Below are 25422 nucleotides of genomic sequence, written 5' to 3'. Positions count from 1 at the left end.
TTCAGAATGAACTGAATCGTAAACCAATGCTGTTTTCTGGATTTGCATAAGATAAATTTATGCAAAAACTAGGAATTTATAATTTAGGTTAATTAATATGTTGTGCAAATCCAGCTTTTATATCTTGGAACAAAACAGGGGACTTTGGTATTATAAACATGTTAAGCCATAATTTGTACAATGATAGTTTATTAAATAGATCACCTTTGATTAGATTAATAGAACATGCTATACAATAATCATGATTTCACCTACCCCAATGCTTAGATTTTGCCAAGAACAGCCAAAAACCATGGTGGCATAGATACAATAAAATCTCTCCAATGTTCTCTAAGATCAAGGTTTTAGTACTAATTCAAATCATGTAATTACAAGTTTTTGCTTCTTTAATTTATTATTACAAAATTACATCTGTGAATCATGCTTCAATCTGAAATTTTAATGTGTCAGAATCAGAATACATTTTTATGCGGCTTCCCTGAAAACAGCAATCCAATATGCATCATAGTGATAACTGTGATGTGCAGTGATTATTACACATATAATCCCCCTTTCAAAAGATTGTTCATTACAACCAATCACAGTCTAGTATGCAAATAAGCTAGATAGGTCAGGAAAAGGAACAGCTATTTCATGTCTTAAGGTAGCATGGAAGACAAAACTGAATTGGATCGAAAGGTAAGTTGGAATCATAGTTTCACTATAGAAAAGGAAGCAGTTGGTATTAAAGGCAAAAAAATGGCTGAAAATTTGAACGAGTCAATTAGATAAACCATAGTAAGATACTTTTCAGGATGCTTTTCAGATCTGACCAGCTTTTAGTCCCAACCTCCTTGCTGTTCTATACTCCTAATTTCATTGAACTGTAACTGATGAAAATTGCAGATGTAATAATTTCATATTTTGATTGATGTTACAAAGGTTTTACATTATGTAATAATTCATAATCGATATATGTTCATGTTCTTTAGGACAAGAAATATTGATTATTGTTGCTGCCAGATTTTTCAAAATTTTATCTTAGATAAAGGAAAACCCTTTTTTAAAAAAATAAAGTCACTGTTTGATCTAATCAGCCAAACTAAATCTCCAACCTGGAAGCAGAATGTAAGCTTCCTGATTTATAGGTTATATGTATGAGGAACCTCCAGCGTGCTATTGTGGATATTGAGTCTTCTACTGATTTATACCACAGATGGTAAAAATGAGACCCCAGAAGAGTTTGCTATTCCTGGAATGGCAAAACTTCTTCAAAAGTTGCCTTCTACCCTGTTTCTCCAACAATACGGCCTCCCCCAATAGGAAGTCCCAGCATGTTTTATAGGCATGAAATGAAATTAAGCCCCTCCCCCAAAATTAAGGCCTATATTAAAACATGCGAAATGGGGGGAATGGTGGGGGGGCTTGCCGTTAGGAAGTACTTTTGTTGCACACCCGGATATGGTGCTGCCTGCATTGACCCCAATACGAAGTGCCCCACCAACGCCGAGGTCAACATCCAAGCCGTCGCCGCCCGGCCGAAGATGCAAGGGGGCGGGGGAATGAAGTCACCCCCGAAAAGACGGCCTAGCCATTTTTTGGGGGCTCAAAAAAAATAAATAAGACCTCACCTTATTATATGAGAAACATGGTAGTTGTAATCTTCAAATTGAGAGAAAATAAATACTTGTACAGGTAATCCTCAATTTATGACCATTAAGTTCAGCAACTGTTCAAAGTTACAGTGATGCTGAATGAAGGGACCTAAGACACATCCCCAGAAGTTATAGGCGTTGCAGTGGCCTCATGATCCAAATTTGGGCCCTTGGCAGCCCACCCTCAAAATGCAGTGCTGGTATTCTACCGGTTTGGCCCAGTTCTGCCGAGCCGGTAGTGGTGATAAGCAGTGGAGACCGAACTGGTTCTCTCCAATACTCTACTGCTGGGCCCACCTGCCCGGGTTTCCATACTCACCGTTATCCTCTGCTTTTAAAGCGCAGCTGCTTTGCGCGGCACAGGAGAATGCTGCGCGGGAGCTGATGAAGCGACCAGGAGAGTGCAGGCTTGCAGGAGGTGAGTTGGAACGCCTCTGCGCCTGTGCAAAGTGCTGTTTTATGCACGCATGCAAAGTGCGTGTATGTGCATAAAGTGTGCCTACCAAGCCACTCTCATTGAACCAGTGGTAAAACATTTTGAATCCCACCACTGTCACAACGGCGAGGCACTTCAACTCCCCCTACCCATTTATTTTCCCTGCTCTTTTGCCCTCTTGTACTCCATGGCTCCTATCAACCTAGCTGACCTTCGCCATTTCCTTGCTTCATTGCTGACTGAACATGCTGACCTGGCCTTTGAGAGGCCGTTGGTGGTGGCATGAGTCTTTTTTCCTCAGGTGCATAGTGGTTTCCTTAGGAGTCCTGAGGAAAATGGCCTCGCATGGCCAGCAATTGCCTCACCAACAGTCAAGGTGGGCCAATCTTAGCAGCAGTGGGAGAAAGGACACCGCAAAGGTCAGTTGGGGTGGTGGTGTGCAAAGCAGTAGGGATCTCAAAGTGCAAAGGGCTGGGGTGATTGGGGCTTCCTGTGGGTTCCTGGGGTGACTGCTTGCTTTGTGTTGCTGGTCTAGGGCTGAGCTTGGCTCAGAATAGAATCAGAGTAGAACAGAGCAGAGCAGAACAGAATAGAATTCTTTATTGGCCAAGTGTGATTGGACACCCAAGGAATTTGTCTTCATGCATATACTCTCAATGCACATAAAAAGAAAAAATACATTCGTCAAGAATCATCAGGTACAACATGTGCTGTCCAGCAACACTTAATAATAGTCATAGGCAATCAAATCATACTAAGAAACAGTCAATAAAAATAGCTTTGTATGGGGAAGAGCTTTCTGTTATGCTGCAGCTCATGGGCTTGCTGGAGCCCAGCAACAGCAACATGTAAGAAGTCCCCCAACAACAATGTGGCAAGTAAGTCCACAGCCACAAGGTTCTGGGGTTGCTTGACACCCCACAAGGCAGGGTACAAGGGGAGATGTGGGGTGGGGGGAAGTTGGAGAGGAGGCAGTCCCCTCCTTACCTTGAGGCTTGGCCCTGTGAGGAACCAAGCCTGAAATGACTTAGAATGGGGTGGGTACTTGCTTAATGATCCATGATTGTTAGCTAATGACAGCAATGGGGAGTGGCACTGTTAGTAAGTGATGCAGTCACATGATATCACACTTTACAACTGTTGTTAGCCACAAATTCCGGCCCCAGTTGTGGCTGTGAGCCAAAGATTCCCTGTACGCGTGAGGAGAGAAACGTCACAAACACTTAAGAGTGGGCCCCAATTTGAAAAATAAAAGGTGAATCTCACTTTGCATCTGTGTTCTTATAGATAGCCATAAAACAACCACTCCTGCCGCCCCACCCCATCCCCCTATCTCTCCTCCATCCTGTTTTTATTAGGGGAATGTACTCTGCAGATGTAAGTACTCTGCAGGTGATTGTTTGAAATTACCACCTGACCCAGGGAAATAGTGTGACCTTTAGATTTTGGTAGCAATATTTTGTGTTCTCTCCTAGTCTTGTCTCCCCAAGATGCTTTAGTTTTATGCTTTATTGCTCTTTCTGCCTCTTCAAAATGCTTTATCTCCAATTTTAGAGCCCAGCAGGGTGAATGGTTATATTGTGAAGGGCCCTGCGGTGTTTTGCCAACTATATTGTGTTAACCCACTCTACCGCAAGAGTAGGGATCGCTTGACTGCATATATTCTTGACTATGTTTTCAAAATTGGTACCTTGCCTCACAGGGGCAGCTTATTTCGATAATAAATAAATGCAGTCTCCTTTCTCCAGTATTATAAGTAGGCTGCTCTGGGGCCTGATTCCAGGGTGAATATGATTTGTGTGAGCGCCTTCAAATTAAATCCTTCTGTAGAGAATGATGTCCCTTTGCTGAATGGCTCTGACCTCCATTATTAAGGAAGTCGAACTGCATATTAGCCATGTGAAGAAATGGGAATGAAATCGGTCTGACCCTGAAAAGTACAAAAAAGGTCTATTCCCTGGAACATCAAAGAAATCCTTCCAGAATGGTATTCTGAGATAACCCAAGGAGAGTTATCCCATGCCAATTTCATTTTTAAAATATTGATACGATCCATAGGCAGTAAATGCTTGAGGCAGTATGTGCTGAACAGGCTGATTTTATAGGAAGGAAATATGCACCTGGAACTCAAGAATTGATTGATCCAATTAAATTTGCATAGCCTGGAATTATGGAGGTATTGATAAAATATTTCCTTTCCTGCTGCTGCATTTAACATTTGCCCCCAAAAAAAAAAAAGGAGTTGGAAAACACATGGAATAAAAAACAGTAAAAAGAAAATTCCATATCATTAAAAAAAATAGAATACTGAAAAAGAATCCTAAATTTACTCTGTAAACTATTGTTTCTCAACTTTGGCAATTTTAACAGAATTCTGAGAATTAAAGTCCACACACTGCTGTAGACTCCCCCCTCCCCCCTCATTTTATAGCATTTAAAACTGGCAGTGCTTCCGATAGGAAATTATTCTGTTGGGTTTCTATAATTTTAAAAACATCACTTAGTTAAACATTTTAATTCAATGTGTGTCAGGCAAGTTACAGAATTACAAGTACCTTGGATTTAAAAGGCAAAATTATAGTGCAAGCATGTATATGCTAAATCCCATTAATTTTAGCAGAGTTTATTATGCAACAGACACACAGAGTGAACCCTGCTGAATTCAGAAGGTTTTTTATCTGAGTAATCAAATACAGAATGGTGCTTCAAAACATTTTATTCATTAAGATGTTCAAAGGACTTTGGATAAGTTCTTACAGCAACTAAATGTGTTAACTTCTTTTGAGCACCTGCTTTGGAAGTACGGTAACATGCATTTATTGTAAAAATGAATATTTATATAACCTTAATTTAATATTAACAAGTGATTTTCTGATTAAGTCGTATTTCCATTTTCCAGAGAAATATCATTAGTTTTCAATAATTTTCTCAGTTGTTCCTATTCAGTATTCACTATTTTATCCTTTATCTCTATATGTGTGTTTCCAAGAGCTGACACCACGTTAATGACACAATCAATTTACTATAGTTCTTTACATGAAGGAGCAAAGGTTTATTCATGAGACTGGTCCTTACTAGCTTCTAAAAATACTTGGCCAACAGCAGAGTGCTAATTTATATTGTACTGCACTTTGATACCAATATGTTCATGTTTATGGCACAAAAGTGACCTCTTCTGGATGGCCAGAAGAACTTTGGGACTGAATATCTAAATCGCTGTACTTTCCTAAGGTTGGTAATCCCACGTTCAATTTACAACCATTTATTTAACCACCGAAGTTACAATGGCACTGTTCTTGTTCTTAGGGGATTGTCATGGCATGCACATGGTCATGGGACCCAAATTCAGGCACTTGGCAACTGGCATGTATTTATGATAGGTGCAGCATCCTTGGTCATATGATTGTGCCATTGGCAACCTTCCCAGCCAGCATTTTATTTTTATGTATTTATTTTATTTGTCAAATGCTTACAATATAAGGATAAAATAGGTACTAATAATTGGGGACAATAGGACAGGGACGGTAGGCATGATTGGGCGCTTATGCACACCCCTTACATGCCTCTTAGGAACAGAGTGAGGTCAATAGAGGTTAGTTTGAGGGTAAAGGAGTGGGGGTTTGAGCAGGTGACAGCAGAATCAGATAGTGAGTTCCAGACATTGACTACTCTGTTGCTGAAATCGTACTTCCTGCAATCAAGTTTGGAGCGATTTATATTAAGTTTATATCTGTTGTGTGCTCTTGTGTGGTTGTGGTTAAAGCTGAACTATTCATTAACTGGTAAGACATTGTAACATATAATTTTATGTACTATGCTTAAGTCCAATCTTAAACATCCCACAAGCAAAGTCAAAGGGGGCGGGGAAGCTGGATTCGCTTAAAGACTGCATGATTTACTTAACTGGCAAAAAAAGGTCATAAAATCAGGTGCAAGTCTAAAAAAAAACCTCCTGGCTCAGCAATGAAAATTCTGTTCCCAATTGTAATCATAAACCGAGGATTACCTATATAAAGTAATCAAGACAATAGCTCTGCCTGAATTAATGCAGCAGGATTAACAAGAACAGAAGAAAACACCAAATCCACACTGAACACTGTAAAGAATTATGATCCAGCAATATTCCTGCAAGATAGCGCAGATTCAAATGAATCTGATGCTTGGCACTTGTTCAGCACAATTCTCCATCATCGTCTGAACTATTCAAGTGAACTTCTAATGGCCACTTTTTGCATCCAAACTAATACATGGATACTTGCAATTTTCCTTTTCTTGTTCAGGACATTTACTGGTTTACTTAATTTACATGGATGCCCCCAGATCCATGTAATGGGACCTAAAACTGGATTAAAACTGACAATTTTAAAACATCCTCAAAACAACACAAGACATTTGAAGTTCATTTTAATCAATCCCATTTATATACTCCAGAACAAGCTTTGTCAACCTTTTGAGCCGAGAGGAACCCTTAAAATGTTTTTTTTTCCAGGTGTTGGGGAAGCCCTGACACTCCAGCTCAAATATAGGATGGAAGTGACAAAATTATTACATTTCATATGTTGTCCTGTATATATATGTATTAACAATTAAACTAAAAATAAAGAATACAACATTTTCCTTTCTCCTGCCTCCTTCCCCACCTGCTTTGTATATTGATTCTGCTTCTGGCAAGTCCTGGATCTCTGGCATCCACCCCAAGGCAAAACAGCCGCTTGGGATGCTGTGCCTGCAGAAAAGCAGGTCTGATACCTGCAGCTGCTAGTGCCCAGCCCAGACCTCCTGTGCCCCCCTCCCACCCTGAGATGAAGCCCCCTCACCTCACCCCTCCGTTTGCAGAAAGGTGGGCAACACCGCAGCAAGGAGAACCCTAAGTATGAGGTCCCTGGCAGTGTTTCATGCTGTCCTCTGTGCTGTTTCACCATCTGCTGTTCTTCCTCCCTTTCCTCCTCCTCCTCTTTTAGCATCCTGGCTTTCTTAGCACCCTTTTAGAAGCCAGGCACAGGCAGTGTTAAAGATAGGACTTGAGGACTTGTTTCAAACAGCTGGCCAGCAAGAGAGAGCAGAGGAAAAAAAGCTAAGGCAGAAAAACAGCAATTACTTGTGGAGAAGAACTTAGCTGAGCAAAGGTGAATTTCAAGTCGAGCTGTCCAAGTTGAAGATTTACGATGTCAAGTCAAGAGGGAGACAAAGTCTTCATTAATTAACATGCAGGCTCCTACATAACTGGATTCCAGGCAAGAGTCACAGAATGCAAAGGCAGGTACTCAAGTTGCTTACAATAAGGGAAAACTCTTTCCGAGAGGCTTAAATCCCTGCCTGACATGCACAGCTGTTGCCAATCTTCCCTTAAGCTTAGTTAAGGTATCTTGCTTAGTTCAGTACCTCGATGTTTACTTGTGAGTTGCACACTTCAGTGGAATGCAGAGATCCCAGGAGGAATTACCAGGAAATTGGGGGGGTGGGGGGTGGAGGCAAGTGACTGACTGAAACAGCCTGCAGCTGAGTCTGACTGAGGATATGATGTCCTCACGCCTTTGCTCTTGCTTTGCTCAAGCGAACCAACCCAGTGTTGGAAATGGGAGAGTTTTTGTTCAGTCTCTTTTAAAATAATAATAAAAAATACACACAGTCCTTAATTGAACCCCAAATTTCTGTTGCTAATTTGTTAAATGAGTTTTCTGATCTTTCTTGTGTAGGAAGTTATCACCCACCCCTCTCCTAGAAAATTGAAATATCCTAGGAAATATTAAAAAGGCAGAATATTTCCCTTAAAAAGAGTAGAAACTCAAAAACAGAAACTCACCTCAGAAGCAGGAGCTCACCTTTGTTAATGGGTGGGCTATTAAGGCCTGGGGCAGAATATTTTACATAACAAAGTTCTCCAGGTAAAGATACAGCAATTGCCCAAAGCCCTTTTCATTACATCATCATACAGCAAGGCTCAACCAAGCCTGGAACTCAGGACAGCCTACAGAGTTGTCCCTGCATGGCCCCATGGGAGTCTGACAACCAATCAGAATACGACCTCAAATTCAAATCTCTTCGCTGATGATGTAAAGCTATTCAACACCACAGACAATACTGCTACCCTTCAAAAAGACCTTGACTATGTATCAGAATGGTCAAACAAATGGCAACTTCAAATCTCAACAAATAAATGCTCTGTCCTACATATTGGCAAAAAAAATTAAAAAATAAAATACAGGCTGAATAGTCAAGACCTTGTTGTTGATCCAAACTCTGTCAAGGATCTTGGAGTACTCATCTCAAATGACCTAAGTGCTAGAGCCCACTGTAACTACATAGTCAAAAAGGCGTTAAGAGTTGTTAACCTAATCCTGTATAGCTTTTTCTCTGGTAATATTACACTAATAACTAGAGCATAGAAAACATTTGCTAGACCAATACTCAAACACAGCTCATCAGTCTGGAACCCACATTACGTATCTGATATTAACACAGTTGAGAAAATCCAGAAATATTTCACAAGAAGAGTTCTCCACTCCTCTACTCATTGCAGAATACCTTATGCCACCAGACTCGAAATTTTACACCTAGAAAACCTAGAACTACACCGCCTTCGGTCCGATCTAAGTATAGTATATAAAATCATACATTGCAATGTCCTACCTGTCAATGAATACTTCAGCTTCAACCATAACAACACAAGAGCAGACAATAGATACAAACTCAAGGTTAATCGCACCAAACTTGATTGCAGGAAATAGGACTTCAGCAACAGAATGGTCAATGTCTGGAATACTCTACCTGAGTCTGTGGTTTCTTCCCCAAACCCCAAAAACTTTAACCTTAGACTGTCTACTATTGACCTCACCCCTTTCCTAAGAGGTCTGTAGGGGGCGTGCATAAGCGCACCAACGTGCCTACTGTCCCTGTCCTATTGTTTCTTTTATATATTTTTTATTTTTCTTATATGTATCCATGTATTCATATCTATGTTTTTACTTATACCTATTATCTTGTAAGCAATTGACAAATAAAAATAAATAAATAAAAGATTATCTTGGGACATTGTAACCATAAATATGAGTCAATTGCCAAAGATCTGACTTTTTTCAGTGCTGTTGTAGTATAGTGCTGTACTAAATGAACTGTTGTAAGTCAAGGACTACCTGTAAAGCATGATCTCTTAGTGATGTCTCGTGGAACCCCAGTTGAGAAATCTAATTTAAATTCAATTTAATTTCCACATAGTTTAAATAAACTTATTCTTAAATTCATATACCTGACAGAGCCACCATCTCTTTTAATTACCATTACACAAGAAGCTCTGGGCTGTCTTTATCTGGATATGTTCAAATAAAGGCTAGAAAATTAACCAGGTGTATGGTTGCTTCAAAAGGGATGTGGTGGCTCAATGGCTAAGACACAGCTCATTGATCAGAAGGTCAGCAGTTCAGTCCGAATCCCTAGCACTGCGTAATGGAGTGAGCTCCCGTTACTTGTCCCAGCTTCTGCCAACCTAGCAGTTCGAAAGCATGTAAAAAATGCAAGTAGAAAAATAGGGACCACTTTGGTGAGAAGGTAACAGCATTCCTTGCACCTTTGGCGTTTGGTCATGCCGTCCACATGACCATGGAGACGTCTTCAGACCACGCTGGCTCTTTGGCTTTGTAATGGAGATGAGCACCGCTCCTAGAGCTGGAAACGACTAGCACGTGTGTGCGGGGGAACCTTTACCTTAGATTGCTTGAATTTGGATTGCTACACCAAACAGAAGGCTGGATTCCAGAGCCTAATAGTAATAGCTCTCCTAAGTTTTGTAATTCTTTGTTGTAATTTTTATAAGATGCCTTGTAAATCTAGAGAAGGGTAGATTTTAAACTTTCTTAAATAAAAGCTTCCCAATGAAGTCCACAATATGAAATAATAATATATTTTTAAAGTAAGTCATTGATTCAGAGATCAACACTACCAGATAAATATGATGTTATGGGGAAGTGAGGCAATTTTTATACAGTATTATTTACTAAAAATATATTTTATTGAAAATATATTTTCTTGTTAGTCTTTTGAAATTCCTCAGCAAGTATAGGCCAAATCCAAACTAGGAAGTGTCACTTTTTTCTGCCCAAATAATTTGTTCACATTTTGAATTTTAATTAGTGGGAGAGGAAAAAAATCATATCATTGTATGCTTCCCGGCTTTTGGTTTACTGTGAAACCTAGATCCTAAACCAAGGGTCTTCAAACTTCAACTCCCAGAATTCCCGAGCTAACATGACTGGAGAAAGAATTCTGGGAGTTGAAGTCCACAAGTCTTAAAGCTGTCATGTTTTAAGACTCTTGCGCTAAATCTTCCTTTAAGCTAGTCTGAACCACAATTAGATTTCTGAAACTTGGTAACTTATATTGGCGCCAGCGTTAAAAACAAACGAACCAAAACACCACTACGTAAATACTTAATTATAGCCGGAGCTTTTCCGGAAGAGCTTTGCATTCTGGGAGGTGTAGTTTGGAGTTAGCCAATCAGAAACGTATAGAGTTGAAGGACATTAGAACTACAAACCCCAAAATGCATCAGAAAAACTACAATTTTGCGCTTTCAAACGAATCGGGCACAAATTCGTGAAAGCTCTTTGGCCTTGAGGAGGCTGAGGGAGACTTTGCTCGATTTCGTGTCGACAAAGACCGTCACTTTCTTTCTGGGGGTGTCAGTAAAAAAAAATAATGGAATAGTGTCCTTTTTTTTGATGAACATCGCCCGGTCGTGCGCTGGTTGTTGAGTTGTGCAGAACTGTGGGAGGCGGAGAATAAGGGGAAGTTGGAAAAGAAGTTGCGCCTAGTTTCTCTCAACCTTTTGTTTTTGTTGGGGGAAAACATGAGTTTCAACACCGAGCCGGAGAAAAAGGCCTTGGAAACGATGCATTATTTTATTGCGAAAAAAAGACTGGTGGACTTCAACTCCCAGAATTCCTCCTCCAGTCATGTTAGCTCAGGAATTCTGGGAGTTGAAGTCCACAAGTCTTGAAGCTGTCAAGTTTGAAGCAAATCCTTCTCCCCTCCCCCTCTCCATCAACCCTTCGCACCTTTTCCCAGCCTGGCCCGCAGATTCTTCTTTTAATCCAGAGTTTCTCAAACTCGGGTGGACTTCAACTCCTAGAACTGCCACACATACCCCCAACAGCGAGCAGGGCAGCGGCTCAACCCATCTTAAAAGTTTGCCAAGTTGGTCAAACCCTGTTTTTAATTCCACCTGGGTTGAACTCGGTGATTCAGACGCAAGCCTTGTATCAGGGGCTCCTTTGGGTAATTATTAGTATTAGTATTTAATTAATAATAATAAGAAATAAATAATAATAATAAATAATAATAATATCTGTAACACCATCAAACATCCAGATTTGACTATCCCAGGTCCTTGGTAAGGACTCAATAGGTAGACAAAAATGCGAAACCCAGTCTGAACATCTGGCTGACTACGATTAATAATAATAACAATAATCATAGTAGTAGTAGTAATAACAATATAGGAGGAGGAGGAAGAAGAACAGGAGGAGGAGGAGGAGGAGGAAGAAGAAGAAGAAGAAGAAGAAGAAGAAGAAGAAGAAGAAGAAGAAGAAGAAGAAGAAGAAGAAGAAGAAGAAGAAGAAGAAGAGGAGGAGGAGAGGAGGAGGAGGAGGAGGAGGAGGAGGAGCTGTCGGATTGCACAACCCCTTTCTTGGGTCCCTGCCTGCCGCTTTTCCAAAGAGCCGCTTCGGGTTCAGCTCTTCTTCACCCCCACCTCGGCCCCCCCGCCACCGCGAGCAGTGGAACCTGGGAACTGTAGTTCCTGGCTCCTCCCTGCGGTCCATGTGATCTGGCCCAGATTGGCTGCCCTCGGGCTCTCCCCCAAGGGCAGGGACCGGGGCAGGCGGTCGCCCGGACAGGAAGCGAGGCGGGCGGGCGGATGGCTTTGAGCTGCTGGCGCCCTGTGTGCAGAGCTGCGCTGGGAAGGGCGCTGGGAGCCTGCGCGGAGCAAGGCAGGGCCGGATCCGGCCGCTTGTCCAGCCTTAGCCGCGGCTTTGCGACCGCAGCCTCCGGGTTCCATCAGGTGAGCGGAGCCTCCCTTCCCTGCCTTCGGGGGTGGTTTTTTTTTTTTTTGGCCGGTGACCTTTCCAAGGAGAGCCAGCTGGGCAAAAAGGCGCCGGGGCTTTTCCACTTTGGCCTGCCGGGCTTCGTCGCCCTGCAAACGCGCTCGCCTCCAGCCGCTTCTCTGCCGAGCTGGTGGGGGATTCCCTGGCCGGGATTGTAAAGGGGGATTCCCTCTGAAACTCGGGCTCTGTGGCATAGTTGTTCTAGGTTTGGTGACCTCCAAGATTCGCCATTGCACTCACACAGCCAACGTGGAAAGGGCATGGAAATGGTCCGGTTACACTTAGTCCTCGACTTACAGCAGTTCCGTTTAATGACCGTTCTAGTCCTTGATTTACAGCAGTTCCGTTTAGTGACCGTCCAAAGTTCTGAAAATATCTGAAACAAAACAGACCGGTGACCATTTTTCCACACTTGCCACCCTTACAGCAGGGGGATCCCCAAACTCTCGGTCGTCCGTGTCAAACCAGCAACCGGAAAATAGCTTGACCCCCCCTCCTCTCTGTGGCAGCCCCTCAAATATTGGAAGACTGCTCTCATGTCTCCCCTGGTCCTTCTCTTCCCTGGACTAGCCAAGCCCAGTTCATCCTATGTTTTAGCCTCCAGTCGCCTCATCATCTTTGTTGCTCTTCTCTGCACTTTTTCTAGAGTTTTTTATACATGTGGTGACCAAAACTGGATGCACTATTCTAGGTGTGGTCTTACAAAGACTTTATATTTCTTGACCTTCCTGTGGCCCTTGCATCCTCTGCTCACCTTGGTGACCTGGTTATAGAGAATAGGGGGCTATTCTTCCCTGTTGACAGGAGCTGAGAAGCACTAAGCCGAAGAAATATTGCTTGCAAGAAAAATAAAAACTATAATTTTTATTCTCATGTCTTCACTCCTTTTTATACTATTACTATACAGATTTCTTGAGTTACTACATAGATCTCTCCAAATGACTTTTTTTACAAAGTCTCTTATCTATTGCTATATAATACTTTGAGGTCCCAAACCATATTGTGAGCATAAACGTTTCAATGATGGGCCTGGGTTTCTGGAATAATTTACTGGAGCTTAGCATATGTATCTCATTTCTGACTTTTTTTTTTTAAATCAAGAACAGCCCACTTATTTGGAGACCTTGTGAAATGAATTGGTTCCTTGAGAAGCTACTGTTAATAATCACGGATTCTTTCTACATCAGCTTTTTATTGACTGTGCATGAGTTTTTAGTGTTAACTTTAAGCAGCATTTTTGATGGCTACCTTGAACATATGATAGAGATTGGTTGAAATGTTTTAATTAAATAAATGATTGGAAATGTTTAACTTGCCTTTGTTTATCTTTTCTTGGAAACATAAATCTTGATCAGGGATCTTCAAACTTGACAGCTTTAAGACTTGTGGACTTCAACTCCCAGAATTCCTCCTCCAGTCATGTTAGCTGGGGAATTCTGGGAGTTGAAGTCCACAAGTCTTAAAGGTGTCAAGTTTGAAGACCCTTGGTCTTGATAAAGCTCTTAAGGCAACTCATTCTCACTGTTGTTCTTAAAGCTAACATTGCACCTGATCTAATTCCCTTGAAATTTTGTCCACTGCAGCTGACATCTCCTTCCTTTGGATTCCTCTTTGATATTGATGGAGTGCTTTTACGGGGCCGGTTAGTCATTCCTGCTGCGAAGAAAGCATTCCAGAAGCTAACAAATGTGAAGGGCCACTTCCGTGTGCCAGTTGCATTTGTAACCAATGCAGGGAATTGTTCTCGGGATAGCAAGGCTGAGGAACTGACGGAAGCCCTTGAATTTAAGGTATCGAGATGACTTATCTTATCAAGTCAGTGGCTGACTACAAGAGTGGAGTTCTGAAGTTCTAAGAAGATCATTCTCTAAGTCTTGTGTAGGATCTTTGTAAGGAAAAACTTTGTAAGGAAAAAACTATAGTGTCTGATTGTAAGTTTAGAGTGAAAAACTGATTGCATCAACTTATTTTAGACTACAAGTTTTCCATTCCCTTGCAGTTGGCCATTGGTATCTGAAGTTGGTAGGACTTGATCTCAAACTCATTGGCTCAACTAACAGAATCCCACTATAGAATTGGTTTAGCACAACTAATACTGCATATATTAATTTGGTCTAGTGCTGTGATGGCAAACCTATGGCACGCATGCCAGAGGTGGCACGAAGAGCACTCTATTTGGGCACACGAGCTGTGGCCCAGCTCAGCTCCTCCGCGCATGCCTCCCACCAACCAGCTGGTGTTCAGGTCTCTGCTGTTCATGCCTGGGAGGCGGGGCACACATGCGGGGGTCATGCATGCATGTGTGGGAGTTGCGTGTGCATGCACGGGGGTGCACGCGCATGCACAGAGGGGTGGGGTGCATGCAAGGGGGTGGGGCATGCACATGTTGCATTTTGAGGATGCGGTGCGTGAGCTTTGGCACTGGGTGCCGAAAAGGTTAGACATCACTGATCTAGTGGTTAAGGTTCCAGACTAGAACTTGGAGATTGTGAGTTTTAATCCTGCTTTTAGATGAAAGCTGGTAGGGTGACCTTGGGCCAGTCACTCTCTCTCTCTCTCTCAGCCCAAACTACTTCGCTGGGTTGCTATTATGGAGAAAATAGGAAGAGGAAGATATGTTGAATATGTTTGGATAAGTTATTTGTAAAAGTAACAAAGGTGGGATACAAATAAATAAACAAACAAGCAAATAAATGAATGATAGTCCATTTGTTGGATATTCCTATTTATTTTTTATTCATTTATTTGTATCCCTACATTGTTATTTTTAGAATAATAGACTCAAGATGGCAAAGATACCTAATATTATTTCCTCTTCCTATTTTCCCCACAAGAACCCTGTGATGTGGGTTGAGATGAGAGAGAGTTGACTGGCTTAAAGTCATCCAGATGGCTTTCATGCCCCAGGTGGGACTTGAACTCACAGTCCCCTGGTTTCTAGTCTGGTGCCTTAACCACTAGACCAAACCGTCTCTTATTTCCAAGCTGATGCATTAATATTACCCATAGTTACAACCAGCTGTTTAGCGACTGAAGTTACACTGAAAAAAGTGACTTATGACTGTTGCAGCATCTCCGTGGTCATATGTTCAAAATTCAAAAGCTTGGCAACTGGCTCATATATATGACATTGCAGTGTGCTGGGGTCATGTGATCACTTTTTGTGACCTTCTGACAAGCAAAGTCCATGGGGAAATCAGATTAACTTAACAACCATGTTACTAACTTAACATCTTCAATGATCCACTTAACAACTGTGGCAAGGAAGATAATAAAATTGGGCAAAACTCACTTAACCACTCTCTTGTTTAGCAATGAAAAGGACTGCCTGTAGGTACGTTTTTTCCCCCCTACTCCTACCATAATAACAGGTACATCATTCCAAAATCGCTCCACTTCAAAGATTGCTGGGAGAAGAGGAATAATTTATTCCAAGTCCTAAACAAATAACAGTGTAAACACCAGGTTAGCTTTTGAGGAAGAACATTTGAAAAGTGGGTTGCCAGGCATAGAAAGGCTTTCTTTCTTGTAACTAAGAAGGAACACATATATAAGGGAAAGACCTATGGTGGTGATGCAAATGTCTACATACAGGAAGAAAAGTTACTTGAGATAATCTGGCTCCAAATTGTTCCAAGACTTTAAATGGCAGCATCAACACTTGGCATTGGCCTGGGAAAAAAAATGGCACCCAATAAAGTTGATGAAATTGTGACATTGTATGATCATGTTAGCCAGTCCTGGATTTAGATAAGCATAAGTTTCTGAGTGATCTTTAAATGAAGCTCTGTGTTATGCTAAGTCCCCAAACTTGGCAACTTTAAGACTTGTGGACTTCAACTTCCAGAATTCTCCAGCCAGCTGGCTGGAGAATTCTGGGAGTTGAAGTCCACAAGTCTTAAAGTTGCCAAGTTTGGAAACCTCTGTGCTAAGTCAACCAAAAGATAACCGCAACATGTATATCTAGACCTGACTAGGTGCAACTATGGTAGCAACTAGAATATTTACCATATAAAAACTTTCCTATTTGTGTATCCATTTATTTACACAAATGTATAAGGATGCTCAATTCTGCAGCAGTCCTAGCTTTGAGGTGGGTTATCTGTCCTTCAGTGAAAATGTTGGATCTAGGAGTCTTGAAGTTTTGAAGCTGGTTTTTTTCCAGCCCACTTTAGAACGGGATGGAAATCATCTGGGGATTAACCAGGCAAATTATTTATAATGTCAGTCTTTGGTAAAAAGTTGGTTAGCTACCGTGTCCTTTGTCTTTCTTTTTCAGGTATCTCCTGAATGGGTAATCCTTTCTCATAGCCCACTGCGACTTTTCCACCAGCTCCATGACAAGTGTGTGCTCGTGTGTGGACAAGGTCCTGTGGAACAAAATGCCAGGGAGTATCCTTTTCAGTTTCCAAAATTTTTCTCTTCCTTTTCCTCCCATTTCCTTAGCTGTATGTTGAGAAACACTTTTATATAATGGGGTACAACTGCATGTATTTGTTCGGTTTCTATCCTGTTTTCCCTTGGAGAGTCCAGAATAGCAGACATAGAGATTTCCCCTTAATGTTTTCCACACAAAAACAAGTTGGTGTAGATACAGTGAGAGGAATGGCAACTTAAAGTTAGATCTCACTGGTTCCAGGCCAATACCTGTGCTATTTTGGAATATTGGATATAGTGAACAGAATAGAATGGAATGGAACAGAATAGAATGGAACAGAACAGAACAGAATAGAATTCTTTATTGGCCAAGTGTGATTGGACACACAAGGAATTTGTCTTGGCGCATATGCTCTCAGTGTACGTAAAAGAAAAGATACATTCATCAAGAGTCAAGAATCATAAGATACGACACTTGATAATAGTCATAGAGTACAATAAGCAATCAAATCATACTAGGAAACAATAAAAATCATTAGGGTACAAGCAACAAGGTTACAGTCATACAGTCACAAGTGGGAGGGGATGGGTGATGAGTGATGAGAAGATTAATAGTAATAATAGTGCAGACTTCGTAAATAGTTGGACAGTGTTGAGGGAATTATTTGTTTAGCAGAGTGATGGCATTCGGGAAAAAACTGTCCTTGTGTCTAGTTGTTCTGGTGTGCAGTGCCCTATAGCGTCGTTTTGAGGGAAGGAGTTGAAACAGTTTATGTCCAGGATGTGAGGGATCTGTAAATATTTTCACAGCCCTCTTTTTGACTCGTACAGTATACAGGTCCTTGATTGAAGGCAGGTTGGTAGCAATTGTTTTTTCAAAGGGGCTGAGGTTCCGTGTCACTCAATAGGTGATCCCAAGTCAAATACTCTTGTGGCCTCATCCTTTGAATGGACATGAGGAAGAAATAAGATAACAATGTGACAACAATGTGACAACATAGATTTTTTCTCCATGATCATCTGTCCTTGGCTGGTCTTTCAGATCTTCTACTCTTTGCCACTGTAATTTTGGCTAGCCATTTTGCTTTTGGTCATCTTCCCTTTCCTTTCTACATTCTCAGTATTGGAGCCTTCTTCAGAAAACTGGGTCTTATCTAAGGTGGATTATTATATCGCCTTTGTCCCTAATAATGAAACAATTTTCACCAAATTTGTGACTTGATGGTAATTGATTAATCTATGCATCACTTCTATGTAATCATCACCATTGAATACACATCAATCCCAAAACAATCCTGAAAGAAATGGCCATGTATTTCTCCTTCCAAATGGGGTGTTTGGTTTCAAAATAGGACTGCTTGCAAATTGAAAAATGGTGCACAGTTTGCATCAACTGAAAAGTCTTGTCAGTTGAAATTTACAATAAACGGCAACCCAGCAAGAATAATCATACAAGGTATAAACAGAGTTGAGTTGTGGGACATTGGTTACCATTCAAAGCCTTTTAAATGAACTCTGAAATGAAAGAATTTCGGTAGCAATGAGTTCAAAGATACTGAACTAAAACTTTACGGCCATTTTTATCACGGTTGTTATATGAATTACATGGTTGTTAAGCAAATCTGGCTTCCCCAAGTGACTTGGCTTGTCAGAAGCCATCTGGAAAGGTCACAAGTTGCAACCACTTGACCACAAGACGCTGTAACCGTTGTAAATGTGAATGGGTTGCCTAGTGCCTGATTTGCAATCATAAGATTGCATGGATGATGCAATGGTTGTAATTTTGAGGATGGGTCATAAGTCACTTTTTCTGAGGGTGCCTTAACTTCAAGATGTTGTTAAACAAGTGGTTGTAAGTCAAGGATTACCTGTATTTCTGATCATTTTTCTTTGGGGAAAAAAATGCTACTCCTTGACCATCTGAAATAGCTTGGGATTTCAGCATGTTCTCACCATTGAAGACATTAGGAAAGCATTTCCTTTGTTGGATATGGTTGATCAGAAGCGGAGGCCTAAAGAACTGGCAAGTATTAACTGGGCATAGAAAAAAAGTGTGATGTAGGGGTGAAATATAGATAAACTTTACGTCCCTACAAAATGTACAACATCATAACAGGTGTAAGGTAGTTTCAATTTCCTTGTTGCCACATGGACAAACGCATTCTGCTCTGAGGATTTTATTATACCTAATTTGAAGCAGTGCTGATAGATATAACATTATCTGGCTTTAAAAAGTGCTGTTCTCAACTTGGACAAAGTTAGATTTTGCAGGTAACATGCACCCCTATTTGTCCAAATTCTGTCAAGCCTGTTAACCACTCAGAAATTAATCGATTGATTGGTTTGATCACAGCCTATAGATATTATAAATTTTAGAGGAAGCCCACATGAAGCCAAGTAATGCCATTCCTTCGTATCTATGATATAAGAAAAGCTCTTAAGAACATCAAGGACAGGATTCTGGAACAGTGAAGTTCCCGCTGATTTGAAGCTAAGTCTTCTGCTACCTTCACTGAGTCATTTCTCTTAGAAAGGAAATCTTTTGTTCAGAAAAAGGAAATATCGGGGAGGAAATTTCTGGGAGAGAAATAAGATCCAGCTGGACCTCTGGTGCTTTATGGACTTAATAACATTTGTTTCTAAATTTGATTATTTTCTCTGGCAATACCTTGGCTCATTTGTTTAAAATTTATTTCTTTTTTTTATAGCCTCCTCCAACCATTGACTTTCCCACCATAGAAGGTAAATATTGTTGGGCATCTGTGCTGTTTTAAGGATACAGTTGAAGGATACAGTTTGCTCTTCTTAGGTCAGACTTAATTTATGGTCTTAGTCAGGCTAAAAATAGCACTAGAAAAATAGAAAAAAAGTTGTGGACAATTTAATAAATAATGTAAAAAATTTAGAAAGTGTGCCATGCAGACATGCTTTGTTTAAAAAGTTGTCTGGCTTTCTCCAACTTTAGGAATAATTCTGTTGGGGGAGCCAGTAAGGTGGGAAACTTGTCTTCAGTTGATTATTGATGTACTCCTGAGCAATGGGAATCCAGGAGTAGAGTTAGCTTCTGCGCCATATCCACATATACCTATCGTTGCTTGCAACATGGACCTCTTATGGATGGCAGAAGCCAAAATGCCAAGGTGAGCTAAATAACTTGTGGGGATGTCATTTTCATTTTCTCCCACTCCTCCAAATATCATTAGCATTCTTGATAAATCTCTTGCAGAATATGCTATACCCAGTTAGCTTGCATGAGCTAGAAGCTGTTATCCATTAGACAAGTTATAATTTGGCATTGTTTTAAGAAGGGAGGGTTTTTTGTCTTTATTTTTAATATATCTCAGTCAACAGACCTGTTAGTGCCATTCTATTTGGAAGTCCTGAAAGTAGTGGAACCCACTGAAATGTTGTGTCTCCATTTCACATTTGACTGAGCAACATTAGCAATTTTGTATGATTAATAGTGTTGAAGATTGCTGAGAGAGCCAGAAAAACTAACATAATAGTATTTACTAGGCCTCTCCTATTATATCCAGTCTTGAAACATGACTGATGGCCATCAATTCTCTAGTTTCTTGCTTAAGAAAATAATACTTGCAACAATGTAGTTGCAACTCTTAGAGGGAAAATGTCTTCAAGGTCATACTTGCAAAATCATCATCAGAGAGTGACACTTTCAGATTTCTGTTGAGTTCCTTGATACATGCAGGATATGAAAAAAAAATATTCTTTTTTTTTCTTGTTCAATATTTATATAAACCTACTGGAAGTAGTCCTCCAGTGACTTGGAGTTTGATGTCTCCAATAGCCAGAATGCTACCCAGTTATGTGTTTGCTTTCCACCTAAATTAAGAAACGTTATTCAGATTATCGGTAGTTTTGGAGTTTATATGATTTCACCATATTGAAGCCGAATCCAGATAAGATGGAGATAGCTTAGTTCTCAAGTCCTGGGAGGTAGAAAGGTAGCTGGCACTTGATAGGTTAGCACTCTTATCTATACCAGAATTGGGTACCTTGGGGGTTCTCTTTCATTCCAATTAGTCACTAAAAGTGCAAGTGGTCTCAGTGGTAAGAAGAGTTGATGCCCAGCTTCAGTTGATATGCCAGCTATTATTCTACCTATACCACGATAGCCTAGACCAGGCTTGTCCAACCCGCGGCCCACGGGCCGCATGCGGCCCAGGTCGCCTCGTAATGCGCCCAACGCCCACCCCAACCTTCATGAAAGATCCAGGAAGGAGGAGGAGGAGAGGCAGGCACGAGGCGGGCGAGGCGAGCAACAGAAAAGGCGGGCACCCGCAGCCCAAAAGTCCCGCCGCCACCTCCTGCTGTTGCCGCCGCTGCCGCCACCACTGCTGCATTTGCAGGAGGAGAGGTAGGCGCGAGGCGGGCGAGGCGAGCAACAGAAAAGGCAGGCAGCCGCAGCCCAAAAGTCCCGCCCGCCACCTCCTGCTGTTGCCGCTGCTGCCACCGCTGCTGCTTCTGCTCCCGCCACCGCCACTGCCGCTGCTGCTTCTGCCCTCGCCACCGCTGCCGCCGCTGCTGCTTCTGCCCCCCGCCGCCACCACTGCTGCTTCTGCCCCTGCCGCCGCCACCGCCGCTGCTGCTTCTGCCCCCGCCACCGCCGCTGCATTTGCAGGAGAGGTAGGCGCGAGGCGGGCGAGGCGAGCAACAGAAAAGGCGGGCAGCCGCAGCCCAAAAGTCCCGCCCCGCCACCTCCTGCTGTTGCCGCTGCCGCCACCGCTGCTGCTTCTGCCCCGCCACCGCCACTGCTGCTTCTGCCCCGCCACCGCTGCTGCCGCTGCTGCATTTGCAGGAGGAGAGGTAGGCATGAGGCGGGCGAGCTTTCTTCCCCTCCCCCACCCCGCAAAATTTGGCCGGAAAATTAATAAAAATAAATAATTTGCAGGAGGAGAGGTAGGCGCAAGGCGGGCGAGCTTTCTTCCCCCTCCCCCCACCCCGCAAAATTTGACCGAAAATTATAAAATAAAAAATAAATAATTTTTAATAAATAATTAATAATTAATAATAAATAATAATTTAATTTAATTTAATATTTAATATTTAATATTTAATATAATATAATATAATTTAATTTAATTTAATTTAATTTAATTTAATTATTTAATTATTTAATTTAATTTAATTTAATTGTGCGGCCCAAACCAAATTTTCATCTTCTAATGTGGCCCAGGGAAGGTGAAAGGTTGGACACCCCTGGCCTAGACGCTTGTGATCTGAGTTTCTCTTATTTGTTTGCTGCAATTCATGGCTTGCTTGAAGTCAATCCAGGAGCTACAACTAGTAAGAAGAATGTGGCTGCCTAATTTTTAAGTGGGGCTATATAATTATGGGACTGAAAGTACTATACTCCTAGCACCTGTGAAGTGGCAGGCTCAAATTAAGGGGTTGATGCTTGTTTATAAAGTCGTAATAGTTTAGGATTCTAGTATTTAAAATATCGGTTTCCTTTATATCGTTCAACTTGTGCAGTCAGATTGCTTGGTGGGCCTTGCTTATGGACATGCAAATAACAGCTCCCAGTGTGGTAGCCAGGAGTTGGGATTTTTGAGTAATATCCTCATTATGATGCCTTTATGTCCAGGCATTTATGAGTTAACAAATTGTCAGAAAATTTCTCCTTTTTCTGGAGAAATCCAACTATTTCTTCTATTTATTAGGGGAGAGTTCTGAGAGAACATTTTTGTTGTAGTCTTAATGGTGACACAGAAAATCACTAACAAGGGAGCAACAGCCAATATTGAATTTTGCAAGAGCAACTATCAGTGACAGGTGAACATCCCAGTGTATGTCATTTGACAAGTAAAAACAAAAACTCCCTGGAGCTTGCCAACAGCTTCGAAGCCATCTTCTAAGCCAAAGGTATCAAACTCTATTTCATTGTGGGCCGCATCAGGATTGTGTTTGATCTTGGGGGGCCACAGGGGCATGGCCAGCTCGAAGTTACTCATGTTGCAACAGCCTCTTGCAGCCCTCTGCCAATGAAAATGGCCCCCCCCCCCCATTCTTTTCCCGGGAAGAAAAAGCCAAAAACTCACCAAAACCAAAAAAAAAAACCCCTTTCCAACCAAAAAAATAAATCAAACCCCCCCCCCCCCCCAGGACAGATCTAAGCACCTCATGGGCCCTATCCAGCCCACAGGCCTTGAGTTTGACACCCCTGTTCTAGGTAGTGTGATAGAAGTAGTTTGCTGTGGCCTTTTTTAGTTCTTTTCGTCCCAGTTTAGCCAATAGTTCTGGGATTCTTAGGTGATTCTCCATGGGTGTACAGATTAGGCCCAGTGGTGGGATTCAAATAATTTAACAACCGGTTCTCTGCCCTAATGATTTCTTCCAACAACCAGTTCACCAAACTGCTCAGAAAGTTAACAACCGGTTCTCCCGAACTGGCTGGAACCCACCACTGATTAGGCCTGATCCTGCCTCCACCCCAATTGCTGAGGCCAGTGCTTGGACATTGAAATAGGGTATATTTAATCCAGAATACATAAAAAGGCAAACGGTTGTACTCCAGTCAGTCAGCATCTATGTTGACTTCCTTTCTCCCTGTCCCACTGTCTTTTCCATTGGCAAGGTTTGGCCATGGCACCTTTCTTGTCTGCTTGGAGAACATCTACAAGAAAATGACAGGGAAAGAACTGAAGTACGAGGCCCTATTAGGCAAGCCCAGCACTGTTACTTACCGCTATGCTGAACACGTGCTCAAGCAGCAGATGGAGAGTTGTGGCTGGTCATCCCCTCTTCGCCAACTCTATGCTATTGGGTAAGCAGTCCTGCTGTTTCAGCTTGGAAAGAGGAAGGTTTTGCCATAGTGCAAAGAACAGCGAGAAGCATTGTGTTTGCTCATTGTTGGTTTTGGTTTATCAAATTATATGCATCCAGCCATTGTGTAAACCATGGTTTGTGGCTAAGCACAATGCACAACCAGTCAGTGTGAGAACCTGCTGCTGAGTTTCTGTTCCTGCTGCTGATCTTGAATGGAGTAAAGCAGTAATATAAGCAATTTATAAGCAGTAAAGTCATGGTTTGGGTATGGAGAGTTGTTTCAGGTGGAGGCAAGTCTACTAATTTTTCCCATTGTAAATGTGTCATTGGCTGTACTACTTGGAATTGGGGCGTTTTGGTCACAACACAACTGGAGGGTACTATGTTGGAGAAGAATGGTTTAATGGTTGGCCAAGATCATATATTAACCACTATTTGTCTCATCCCCACCCTACTGTGTTCTTATATCCTGACTCTACTTACAGGGACAATCCAATGGCTGATATTTATGGTGCCAACCTCTACCACCGCTACCTCCAGACTCAGGCTGAAGTCAGCGTAACTGCTATGGCAGCAGAAAGTGAGAAACATCTGGAGACCCAGAGAGACTGCAGTATCTCGGTCAGCTCTGCAAAGAATTGCCATTCTATACTAGTTTGCACCGGGGTCTACAATCCTCATGGGGACATCCCTACTGACCCTGAGGACATCCTGAAGACTCTATCCCATGGGCATCGTGATTTCCATTTTGATCCATCCTTGGTGGAAGCTTCTTATGTTGTGAATGATGTAAATGATGCTGTGGAACTTGTATTTCAGAAAGAGAATTGGAAACAAGGATGACCAATCTGCTACCAGCAGCATCTGATCTGGGGATGCAAGAAAACCTGATCTTTTTCTTGTTTAATTCATGCCAAAATGAAAGAAAATTCTCCCAATTCCTTTTTTTTTTTTTTTTTGGTAGGGATTGTACTAAGCAATTTTTCAAACCCTAAAATTGTCAACCATGTAGTTTAAAATTAATCTTTGCTAATGTTGACTTGGCCACAGAGCTATACGGACTTCTTAATTGAACAGATCACTTGGTGATCCCACAGGATGCACATCTGTGAGATTTTAAAACTCTTCTTTTTTTTGCCTGAAATACAATCAGCCGTTGAATAATCCCACTTTTGTGGTTTTGTTTCATCCATTTTATTATTGGGATGGGGAATTCCGTCAAAATACTGTAATCCAGTATCACAAGTGCTGCTAGAGGGAGTCCTTGGTTTACAACAGTGATTGAGACTGGAATTCCATTGCTAAACATATGGTCCCAGCTGCTGTTGTTAAGTGAGGGACCACATGGATTGTTTAGTGAGGACTTCACATGACTTCCTACTTCCTGCTGGCTTTCCCATTGATTATTTTTTTCTTTTGGGAAGCCATTAGGGAAGGTTACAAATCACAATCACGTGACCGCAGGACTCTATTGGTTAGAACCCTGAGGACCTGTCATATATCCCCCTAGTTCAGTGCCATTACAAGTTTGAACAGTTGCTGACCAGCGGTCATAACCTGATGACCACCTGTACCTCTTTTGGGTTTGCCTCCCCCCCCCCAATTTAATATGATGCCATATTAAATGTGTATCGTAAGTTTGTTTATAATATACGGGCTGCTTGGAAGCTGTGGAACCTCTTGTCACGGTAGGAACAGGGGTGGGATTCTACCGGTTTGGACCGGCTTGGGCGAACCAGATGTTAAAGTTACATCTGGTTTGGCAAACCAGTATTTCAACCGACCAGCTGGCCCCGCCCACTCCTCCCAGGAGTCTTCACACAATGCAGGTAAGGGCAGGGTCGGCGCGGAGGCTCTGGGAGGGGGGAAACTGGGCCTTCTGGAAGTCCAGAAACGGGCCTGTTTCTGGCTTCTGGAGGGCCTCCAGAGCCCGGGGGAGGCCGTTTTTGCCCTCCCAGAGGCCTGGGGGAGGCCTCTGGACCCTTGGAAGGTGAAAAACGGCCCGCCTGGAAGTACCGGAAGTCCGGAAACAGGCCTGTTTCCGGCTTCTGGTGGGCCTCCAGAGCCTGGGGGAGGCTGTCTTTGCCCT

General features: G+C 42.0%; 1 protein-coding gene across 1 annotated transcript; it reads left to right on the top strand.

Annotated features, from left to right (window-relative positions):
• Nucleotides 1-11662: 11662 nt before the first annotated feature.
• HDHD5 (haloacid dehalogenase like hydrolase domain containing 5) lies at nucleotides 11663-24502 on the top strand. Its single transcript, XM_026678685.2, has 8 exons — nucleotides 11663-12124; nucleotides 13751-13957; nucleotides 16447-16559; nucleotides 18474-18567; nucleotides 19253-19286; nucleotides 19510-19684; nucleotides 23143-23331; nucleotides 23819-24502. The coding sequence occupies exons 1-8, from the start codon at nucleotides 11981-11983 to the stop codon at nucleotides 24174-24176; spliced, it is 1314 nt and encodes a 437-aa protein (XP_026534470.1). The 5' UTR covers nucleotides 11663-11980; the 3' UTR covers nucleotides 24177-24502.
• The last annotated feature ends 920 nt before the right edge of the window (nucleotides 24503-25422 follow it).

Source organism: Notechis scutatus, chromosome 6 (assembly GCF_049901735.1).
Source record: "Notechis scutatus isolate UNSWTSFEM ecotype Mainland chromosome 6, rNotScu1.2, whole genome shotgun sequence".
Lineage (NCBI taxonomy): Eukaryota > Metazoa > Chordata > Lepidosauria > Squamata > Elapidae > Notechis > Notechis scutatus.
The sequence above is the reverse complement of the archived record's forward strand: the minus strand, read 5'-3'. Positions and strand labels throughout refer to the sequence as shown.

What these genes read in the sequence shown, in the direction of transcription:
- HDHD5 (XM_026678685.2), top strand. Translation starts at nt 11,981, where the DNA reads ATGGCTTTGAGCTGCTGGCGCCCTGTGTGCAGAGCTGCGCTGGGAAGG. An exon ending in TGACTTTCCCACCATAGAAG is followed by an intron (nt 19,287 to 19,509) that starts GTAAATATTGTT and finishes CTCCAACTTTAG; the next exon opens with GAATAATTCTGTTGGGGGAG. An exon ending in GCAGAAGCCAAAATGCCAAG is followed by an intron (nt 19,685 to 23,142) that starts GTGAGCTAAATA and finishes TCCATTGGCAAG; the next exon opens with GTTTGGCCATGGCACCTTTC.